The 9752-nt window shown below is 32.6% G+C and overlaps 2 protein-coding genes and 1 long non-coding RNA gene across 3 annotated transcripts; 2 read left to right on the forward strand and 1 right to left on the reverse strand.

Moving 5' to 3' along the window:
* Positions 1-342: 342 nt before the first annotated feature.
* On the forward strand, positions 343-1115 carry LOC123682312. Its single transcript, XM_045620871.1, has 3 exons — positions 343-503; positions 575-636; positions 691-1115. The coding sequence occupies exons 1-3, from the start codon at positions 469-471 to the stop codon at positions 870-872; spliced, it is 279 nt and encodes a 92-aa protein (XP_045476827.1). The 5' UTR covers positions 343-468; the 3' UTR covers positions 873-1115.
* Positions 1116-1939: 824 nt separating this feature from the next.
* LOC123682311 (DNA replication complex GINS protein SLD5) lies at positions 1940-2816 on the forward strand. The gene has a single exon (XM_045620870.1). It carries the CDS (start codon positions 2058-2060, stop codon positions 2715-2717), a length of 660 nt encoding a protein of 219 aa, XP_045476826.1. The 5' UTR covers positions 1940-2057; the 3' UTR covers positions 2718-2816.
* Positions 2817-4864: 2048 nt separating this feature from the next.
* On the reverse strand, positions 4865-5673 carry LOC123682246. Its single transcript, XR_006747800.1, has 2 exons — positions 5314-5673; positions 4865-5262 (listed from the first exon to the last, which is right to left on the reverse strand). It is a non-coding gene; the product is annotated as an uncharacterized LOC123682246 (long non-coding RNA).
* Between the last annotated feature and the right edge of the window lie 4079 nt (positions 5674-9752).

The following is a 9752-nucleotide window of genomic DNA, read 5'->3' on the forward strand; positions in this document are numbered from 1 at the left end:
ACATTTGTAGTGCAATAAAGTTCCTAGCGTTATTTACGGCTTTGTGAATAAATAATGATTATTGAAAATAGCATTGTTTCCAACTCCTAAACCCCCCTCTATTTGACGCCTATGGGCAAAATAACCACAGATAATACTCTAGCAATATATTCTATGAAAATAACGTATATATAAATAATCCACCGATAAATTACGAAATCTACCGAAATTTTACTATCGTTCTACCGAAACTTCACATCGTGTCTGTGGCAACACTGCTTGAAATGTACAACCACAGAATACTAAATACAACTGGCCTAAGATGCATAGAATATTCTATGCATTCTATGCATAGACCTAATATCAAAATATATGATATAAGGTGTATGATTCTATGCATAGAATATTCTATGCATCTTAAAGTGGCCCTAAGGCGTGACAGTTAATACAATATAATAATTAATAATCGGTACTTGTTGATATAACATAATGGAAAATTCGCTTGATAGAGTAATGGATGAGACGTGAGTAGCTAATGATTTTGCTTTCGATTGTTAATCTCATTTGAAATTTGATTTGATTGATATTTTTTAAGGTTATCCCAACCAGGTATTTATGGATGTGTGTTTTCAGATGATCATGGTTTAGGATTGGGAGGTATTCTTAAATTAAAAAAAATTAGATATTTATGAATATAATTTCACCTTTCAGCAAAAGGGAAAGCTTCAGTTGATAGTTCAGGAGTTATAGCAGCTATAGCAACGCTTGCTGCAAAAGTAGAACCTCAAAATGATAATCCCATAATATCATATGAAAGTGATGATAGGACATGCATAATCAAGAGGAATAATAATTTAATTGGAGCAATATTCAGAACTAATGATAGAGCATAATAAAGGCGTATACCAATAAAAGGATAAAACAAAAAATTTTTTTTAAGAATTGGCCTATATATTTATGATAGCTTGTTATATTTTATTAAAAATCATTGTGTGCTACCACTTAATAGGATAGAAAAATTTCTGACATGTTGAATTTTGAAATAACAGTAATAAACAGGAACATCAGTCTGTAATTCGAAAATATAGCAGATTAGTAAACAATAAAACCACCAATTCTTATGTTTGGGCAATTAGGTTTTTGGGATATAATTTTACTTTCTGTATAAAAGACTACCAACCAAAACCTCAATTGCCTAAATGGTGAAAAGTGGGGAATATTCAGGTGAAATTATTTCATATAAAGCTTCCTCTAAAAGCAAATGAACCATCTATTAGTGTCAGCAAGAGGGTACGTAAGATTTTGATGAGAATATATCTATATAAAAGAATTCATAGTGAAAACTTGTACATATAATTACTGAATCTGAACCCTATATTCTAAACAATGTATCTATCCTTATCTTCCATACGAAATGAATCATCGTCTTACAAACCCTTTGCGTCCATTGTTGGACGTAGGTCTCTCCTATTGACGAAATGAATATAACTTGTTAATATGATCCTAGTACAGTTTATAGCGTTCGTTCTCTGGAATGGTTTGCTGGCTGTACTTGTATTGTAATTTATATTAAGGATGTATTACTCCTAATACGATTCCTATTAATTCTTTATATTCGTTGCCTGCAAACACTTGATATCCACTCATGATATGTTGAATTGTTTCGTTGAACACCGATAATGGTGTCAATCGTCAGTGATAGTTTGATTCTTAAGTTATGTGGGTTGTGTCCTTAAACTGTTACTAAAGATTAGTATCAAGTCAAAGATAAATAAGGAAAATAAAGCAGATACACAAGTTTCATTTTTTATCTCAATCCTACTTAGCGAGTATGTCATTGTACAAAAAAAAAAAAAATTTGTTTTTAGCATTGAATTTTTAGGTCTATGCGTAATACTAAATAGGTCTGTCTCTGGTTATGAGTGTTATGACACAAAACACATAGATTAAGTATATACATACACATACATACAAGTACATACTTGTTCTATGACAAAACATAACCTATAATAAAAAGAGAACCTGGAATTGAATATTTTAAATATTCTTTTGATTTTTAATACTCAATTAATCTAAATATGGAGGTTGAACAATATATTGATAATTTATTAGATTCCCAAGATGCAGAAAACGAAATTGTTCTCAGTCCAGCAGCCTTGATACAAATAATTGAGGAAGCTTGGCTGAACGAAAAATTCTCACCCGAAATTTTACCGAATAAAATTGAGTATATTGAGCTTCTGTTGGGACAGTTAACAGCAATGGAGGAAAATTTGAACAATACTAGTGATAAGGATTTAAAAAAAAGCATACATCAGCTTGAAGTTGAACGTTTAAAATATCTAGTTTGTAGTTACCTTCGTATAAGGTTGGAAAAAATTGAAATGTTCGTTGAATACGTTTTGAAACAAGAGAATGAAAGAACAGTAATGGGTGAAGACTGTTATTTGACTGAGTCAGAGTTAAATTTTGCAAAAAATTATAAAGAAGGATTAGATAAACATTTTGATAATATCATGAAGGTTCATTCAACAATACCTACAGAATGGAAAAATCATATAATTCAGCCTAATTTACATAGTTTTGTTTTTTTGAAATCTAAAGCTAATATTGAAAGTATAGTTATTGATGAAGGTAATGAAGATGAAACAGTGTATGTTAATAATGACTCTCAAATGATAATTTCTTACAATAGTATAAGTAATTTGGTTAAAAATGGTGAAGTACAACTTATTTGATGTCTTCTGGTATTAATATGATTGATGATATTCTGTGAATAAGCTTACCTATATAATGTTTTGAGTAATATTATATTGAATTAAATATGTCATATTTGAGATTATTTTATTGGTATGTGTATGTACAGTCTGCAGAATTCAAATGTGAATGCTTTTTGTATTTTATTATTTTTGCCTTTACTTGTTTGTTTTTTTTTCAGTAGTCACTCCATTTGAAAATTAATTTGAATTCATTAAGCTATGACCAATCATTCAACAAATAGTTTTTATATCTACCAAATTTGAATATAAAGAACCATGATGCAAAGCACATCGTTGAAATCTGGAATTTATATCAAGTTTGCTCCAGTTGAAAATACATAATATATATTTTCCAAAGAAACATTCTTATATCAGTAGAGTGAAATAAATAAATCAAAAATGGCAGAAATTTGTATGAATTCCAAAGTTCATTCATTATTTTGTGTGATTCATTAGTTATAGCATAGCCCAAAGTCGAAGGTCAGAAGTTTGAGCCTCAGACCAGGAAAGAAATTTTCTAGTTCAGGGAGGCTGTCCAACAATTCTCTGTTGGGTAAAAATAAACAGTGCTGTGTCTGAAGTGGCGATGGGACACATTAACAAACCATTCACAAAAAACAACCGGTTCTCCTAATTCGCACAATCTCTAAGCTTCTGAGAGGCCTAAGAGAGTCAGGATCAGTGTTGCTAATCGGCAGATTTTAATCCGATTTGCGGATTTTTTGGGTCCGGCGAATTTTTTTCGATTCACTGACTGAGGCAATATATGTTTGAAAGATATGGATTTCTTCAAATATGGTTATCATAAGTTACTCACTAGGCTCTGAGGCATATTGCTTTCAGTGGCTTATGCATTGTATTGAAAATGCTTTAATGTGATGAAATATGTTGGGATGTTGATTCGTTATGAATTAAGAAATGTTTACCATCTGGGTTTTATTATGTGGATTAACAATTCCAATTCAACTCTTCGAGAGTGCAATCCTACAAATATTTCGTTTTTATTGTAATAAACTGTTAGAATTATATGTCTTGTAATTTTTTTCCTGCATCAGAAAAAAGTCTGTTCAGGACAAGAATTCCAATATTTCATTATCTTTTCGAATATTGCGACTTTGCTATTGATCTTCTAGATTCAAAATTCTGTAAATCACATAGACCTATAATAACATGGACGGGCCCTCACGTGGCTTCTACTCGCTTCGCTCTGCAGACTATCGCAGAGAGAGAGAGATGTTGTGAAGGATGGAATTAAAAAGGCAGAAAATGCGAATTTACTAATGCCCGCCACTCACGAAGCGTTTTTTCGAGCGTTTGGTAGCAAGCGTCGAAGAGATTCCAGTCAGACAGCTCGGGTCACGGCCATACGACTGTAAATCAGAGTATGAACTTGACTGCCTGACTGGAATCTCTTCGACGCTTGCTACCAAACGCTCGAAAAAACGCTTCGTGAGTGGCGGGCATAAGGGAATAGCGCGTTTTTAATTTTTTTTTTTGAGAAATATTGAGTTTTTCGCATTAGTTGATTATTGAAATAGCTGAATGGCTATGGGAATAAAGCGTTTTTAATTTTTTAATGAGAAATATTGAGTTATTCGGATGGAAATAGAATTGATATGGCTATGGGAATGACGCGCTTTTAATTTTTTTTAGGAAAAATATTGAGATATTCGGATGAGAATAGTATTGAAATAGCTAAATGAATCACATTTATGAATTGTTTGGTACAGATTTTCATGTTATCTAAAATTTCTTTCAGAAAAAGATGAATTTTATTGAGTACTACATGAAAGAAAATATTTTTGAATTTCTATTCCAGAGTTTTTAGATAGTTCAGTATATCAATAATATTATAGATAATTAAATTTATATTCGATATAATGTAGCTACAAGTGTAATTGAGATTTGGGAAATTCAAAATTTGTGATAAGTAAAAACACAAAAGAAAATTTATGAAATTTTTATATCTTTTATCTTCAGAAAAAATAGCCGAAATATTTTTAGAAATAGACTGAGGAAATGAATTAGTTAGTGTTATTGGGAATAAATGTGCCATATTTTTCCTATCAAAGGACAAATTCAGCCTTACGTTCCTCTATACTCTAACGGTTTGAAAAAGTACTGCAAATTTTATACATGGGTTTATTATATTCCTTTTATCGTCAAATATGCAAGCACATATGAAAAAAAACATATAATAAATATCAATATAAAAAAATTATGTGTAACATCCGACGAAGAGATTCGAATCAGGGCTTCGAAACTGGAATAACATGGTCAAAAATTCATAACTCCGTATTTATGAATGGCAGGAATTTGCTGTACAGTATTCATTATTATTTTAGTAACACATGTTCTCAATATCAAAATTGTATGGCTCCTTCCTTCAAAACTTTGGTTCCATATATGGATTGACATAAAATTCCTCTGTTTTGAAGTGATTACTACATATTACGGTTGTGGCAGAAGGTTTTTGTCTTTACTCCATATTTCCATCACCCATTCAATTCAATTTCTCGGAAACCTGTGAAAATATTCAATAAAACAAACGATAAATCCCTTCTTGTTTTCTTACCTATTAAATGTCACGTCCAACCCTTTTTTGGATATAACAACACAATTATAAGCTACTCTCGAAGCAGAGATACTTCAAATTGTTTATTAGTACTAAAATAAGCACCGGAACACCAACAAACACTCAGTAAATCATTGGGTAGGTGAATAACCCAATATCATCACCTCCACTGTATGTTATGGATCGCCTCTGTTGGATATACTCAGTAAATTGTTTGAAAATCAGTAATCACCACAAGAAAACACATACAATCAGTTCAGAAAACCAATGTTTTGCCTTTAAACTTCCATCCTTGTCACAATACACCGATATCAATGGTCTCTCTCTAACGCCCAGTCCAGGTGCTTTCCAGCCAACGTCAGGAGCTCCGAAGCGTACCGAAGCGCAGCACTTGTAGTGTTCCAGCATAGAGAAAGGAGGAAAAGAGTGACGACTCAGCGGTAAAATAAATAAGCGTGATTGTGGCGACCTTATGGGCAGGGAATGGAACTAATGATGTTGATTCTGCGCATTTGGCCCCTTATTATTTCATAATTCCAAACAACTCACAATTTGAATGAAAACCAGCACCGAAATTTGTGAAAAAACTGTAATATCAATTACAGTTTTTTCAATATTTCGGTGAGATTTTGCATCCAACTTAATTTTTAGTTAAATCATAATACTCAACGAATTTTGACATACTTTTTATTGCACATAATTATACAAATTGATATTTGTGAACAGAAATTAATGAAATAATTGAATCAAATTATATATATATCGTATTATACCACTTAAATATTAAAGAAGGAAACATTTCATTTGAAGATTGACAATAAAATAATTATTTTTGTGATTACTGACAAATATCCAGAAAATCGAAGGATTGAATGGAATCTTCAATTCTTTGGCAGAACTCAAACGTAAGCCTTTTGAACCCTGAAACAAAGTGAAAAATTGATAGTGATCCTGAAGAGACTTTTATTGAAAGTATATGAGGTGATAGCAATAAAACAATATGAAGAGAAAATATAGCTCCGTTTTCTTAAATCGTCACAACTGCTCCCTTAGACATTTAGGTACTAATAAAAAAAATTTCTCTTTGTTAAATTACTCTTTTTCTTGATATTAATTTGATTTAAAATGCCTGGTCTTTTCTTCACAAAAAGGAAAACAGTATCAGTATTCGGTTGGTTATTTCTGATCCTATCTAAACTTGAATCTGTTAAACTAGTACTCGGTACACAATTAATTAAATTATTCTGATCTTGAAGCAGTGCATAATTTGGAAAATCTGGCAGGGATGAAGGTAAAAGTCTTGTTTTAGGTGTATTGAAAAAATTGTCCTCACTGATATGGTCCCCACATATTTTACTCATACTCATATTAATATTTGCTGGATAGAATAGCTTCATTTGCTTTATCCCATTCAAAAATTCTAGTTGGAGGTCTAAAACAGTGCTTGCTCGTGGTTGAACCCTTGACAATTTTGGATGCAACATGATATGATATGATAAAATGCTGATCAGTTATGACAAAAGGTGCTTTATATTTATAATTATCATACATACGAAAAAACTAGAAGATATAAGCCTAAGATTCTTCAATGCGTTGCCAGCAAATATTCAAACGCAGGAAAATTTCAAAAAATACGAAAAATACATACCTACATGATCATTTAATTCAACTGTAACCCTCTAAAATTTAGGATTTTTTTATCTAAAGAGTTTTTGACATTGTTTTATTTGTTCTTTTTTTGTAAATGATTACCTTCTGAAATAAAGATTGTTATTATTATTAACAAACTTGAACCTGCAAGAAAATAAAAATCAGGAGAGAACTGAAACACAATAGAGAGGTTGGAATTTACGCCGAAAACATTTCATCATTTACAGCAGATAAGGATGAAATATGTTTTTGTGTGAAATAGCGATACATTAGTTCCTAACCCTGTCCCTCGGGTCGCTAGCATCAACATTTCAAACGACTCTACGCAGTCGTCAGTCTTCTCTTTATTTGTCTATGTGTTCCAGTAAACAGGGCGTCGAGCCAGCGTGACCAGATTGAAATATGGTGAATCTACTAAACTTGCCGCAGAAATCTACTTAAAAACTACCAACACCGTTCAGAAATCTACTAAACATCTACTTACATATTTTCTGACAAAATTTCACATATGGCGTTGCATTAGATTTTAACATTATTCAGAATACACTTTATTCTAATGTCTCTTATGGTAAATTTTACTTCATGAATAGGATATACAATACAGATGCGTTCAGATTCGAAAATAAAACAAGATTTTATTTCAAAATTTGAACGACAAAAAAAAGGAAAAAAAAAAACCGAACAAAAACAAATAGGATCAAAATAGCAAATATAAACAAACAAATTTATATATTTAAATAAAAGGATATAAATAGAAATAAAAACTAAAATCTTTCGGATAAAAATAACATTAAATAAAGAAATGAAATAGGTACTACAGTTGAACATAAAAAAAATAATTGAAAAATCAGTATCTTTAACATCCATATATAAATTTTCACTATCCATCGAATCGAGCATATTTTTTGTAGGTTGAAAACGACAACAATCACCTATCTCCTTAAGTCCTTCTTTAGCATGTTATAATAATGCTATATTTTGTTGAAATATTTACCCAGTACATAAGTAATATAAGTTGTCTTGTAGTATTTCTATGCGCGGCATGCGCAGTTGTATATTTATTCTGTGTAATTGTTAGATAGGCCATGTGCAAGCTATGCTCGCTCTTTTCTCTCGTTGGCCGTTGTTGAAGAGTATTATTGTATATTTGTCAGTGTGTTTACTACACAGTTATTTCCTATATTTTATTAAAGACTTTTAATTATTAAACAGTGCGTTTAATTTATAACAGGTTATGTGCCCACGTGCGTTCTCATCGCGTGCAATCTAGACTTTTTATAATAGTTTATCGGTCGGGAACGTTCCACTACGTAAGTACATTTATATATATTGTGAAATAGTGTTGTGAAACAGACGAACAATAATTCAAGATGGCAGCAGTTAATTATTTCGCCAGTGTGCCAAAGCTAAACGGACGCGAAAATTACCAGGAATGGGTATTCGCCATTGAAAACGTGCTAGTACTCGAAGGGCTGGATAAGTGCGTTGATGGCAGTGAATTGGACTCCGTTTTATTAGCCAAAGCAAAGGCAAAATTAATATTGACAATGGAACCATCGCTTTACACCCACGTGAGAGATGCAAAAACTCCTAAAGAAGTATGGACGAAACTTAAAAATCTGTACGACGATAGCGGTTTTACCAGAAAGATCGGGCTTTTAAGGACTTTAATATCAGCCAGATTGGAGAACCATGATTCTATGGAGAGTTACATAACTCAAGTCGTCGAAACATCGCAAAAGTTGAAAAGAACGGGCTTCAACATTGATGATGAATGGGTCGGATCATTACTCTTGGCAGGCTTACCCCCGAAATATTCACCGATGATTATGGCTGTTGAACACTCTGGTATTAAAATAACAACAGATGCCATTAAATCGAAATTGCTCGATATGCACGCAGATGGCGGTAGCCAGGGGCATGGAGAAGCGTTTTCTGCTAAAAGTAACGCACGAAAAGGGAAACAGTTCCAGAGATGGTCCAGAGATGGCGGAAGAAGCAGCGATTCGAACAGTAGGTCGTACGTCAATGAGAATAACCAAAGATTTGAGAATAACGTGAACAAAAAGGATCGTAGTAATATCACATGCTTCAAATGTAAGGAAAAAGGACATTATGTGTCGCAGTGTCTAAACAAAAAGGTAACTTACGCTTTGAGTGCCGTGTTTGCTAATGGTTCTTTTAGCAACACTGACTGGTATATAGCGGTGCCAGTTTTCACCTTACAGCAAGTGATAACAATCTCATTGACAAACGGAAGCCAGAATTAAGAGAAATATTATGTGCGAATGAGGCCAAAATTGCAGTCGAAAGTGCAGGTTATGTCAGAATGGAAACTATGGTGAGAGGAAAAAGTGTTAATGTACTTTTACAAAACGTACACTTCATTCCAGGACTAACCACGAATCTGGTCTCTGTTAGCCAATTAATTAGAAACGGAGCCAGAGTAAATTTCCATGACACAGGATGTGAAATTTTTAATAAAAATAACGTTCTTGTTGGAGTAGCTGATTTGAAGAACAATGTATACAAGCTGAGATTGAATAACAAGAATTCAACAGCATTGTTGGCCGCTCCAATGGTTACACCAGATCTATGGCACAGGAGACTAGGGCACATCAACTCGGATTTCTTAATAAAAATGCCAGAAGTAGTTGAAGGTATGCCACCGTTCAAACTTGGAGAAAAAATACAGAAATCTAATTGTGAGGTATGTTGCGAGGCAAAACAAAATAGATTACCGTTCCCAGCAAAAGGAAGTAGAGCCAGTGACGTATTGGAGATTATTC

Source organism: Harmonia axyridis, chromosome 6 (assembly GCF_914767665.1).
Source record: "Harmonia axyridis chromosome 6, icHarAxyr1.1, whole genome shotgun sequence".
NCBI classification, from domain to species: domain Eukaryota; kingdom Metazoa; phylum Arthropoda; class Insecta; order Coleoptera; family Coccinellidae; genus Harmonia; species Harmonia axyridis.

Excerpts from the sequence above, each read along its gene's own strand:
- LOC123682312 (XM_045620871.1), top strand. The coding sequence starts at position 469 with ATGGAAAATTCGCTTGATAGAGTAATGGATGAGAC. Across the intron at positions 504-574 it reads GATAGAGTAATGGATGAGAC|GTTATCCCAACCAGGTATTT; the intron begins GTGAGTAGCTAA and ends ATATTTTTTAAG. Across the intron at positions 637-690 it reads TCATGGTTTAGGATTGGGAG|CAAAAGGGAAAGCTTCAGTT; the intron begins GTATTCTTAAAT and ends TTCACCTTTCAG.
- LOC123682311 (XM_045620870.1), top strand. The coding sequence starts at position 2,058 with ATGGAGGTTGAACAATATATTGATAATTTATTAGATTCCCAAGATGCA.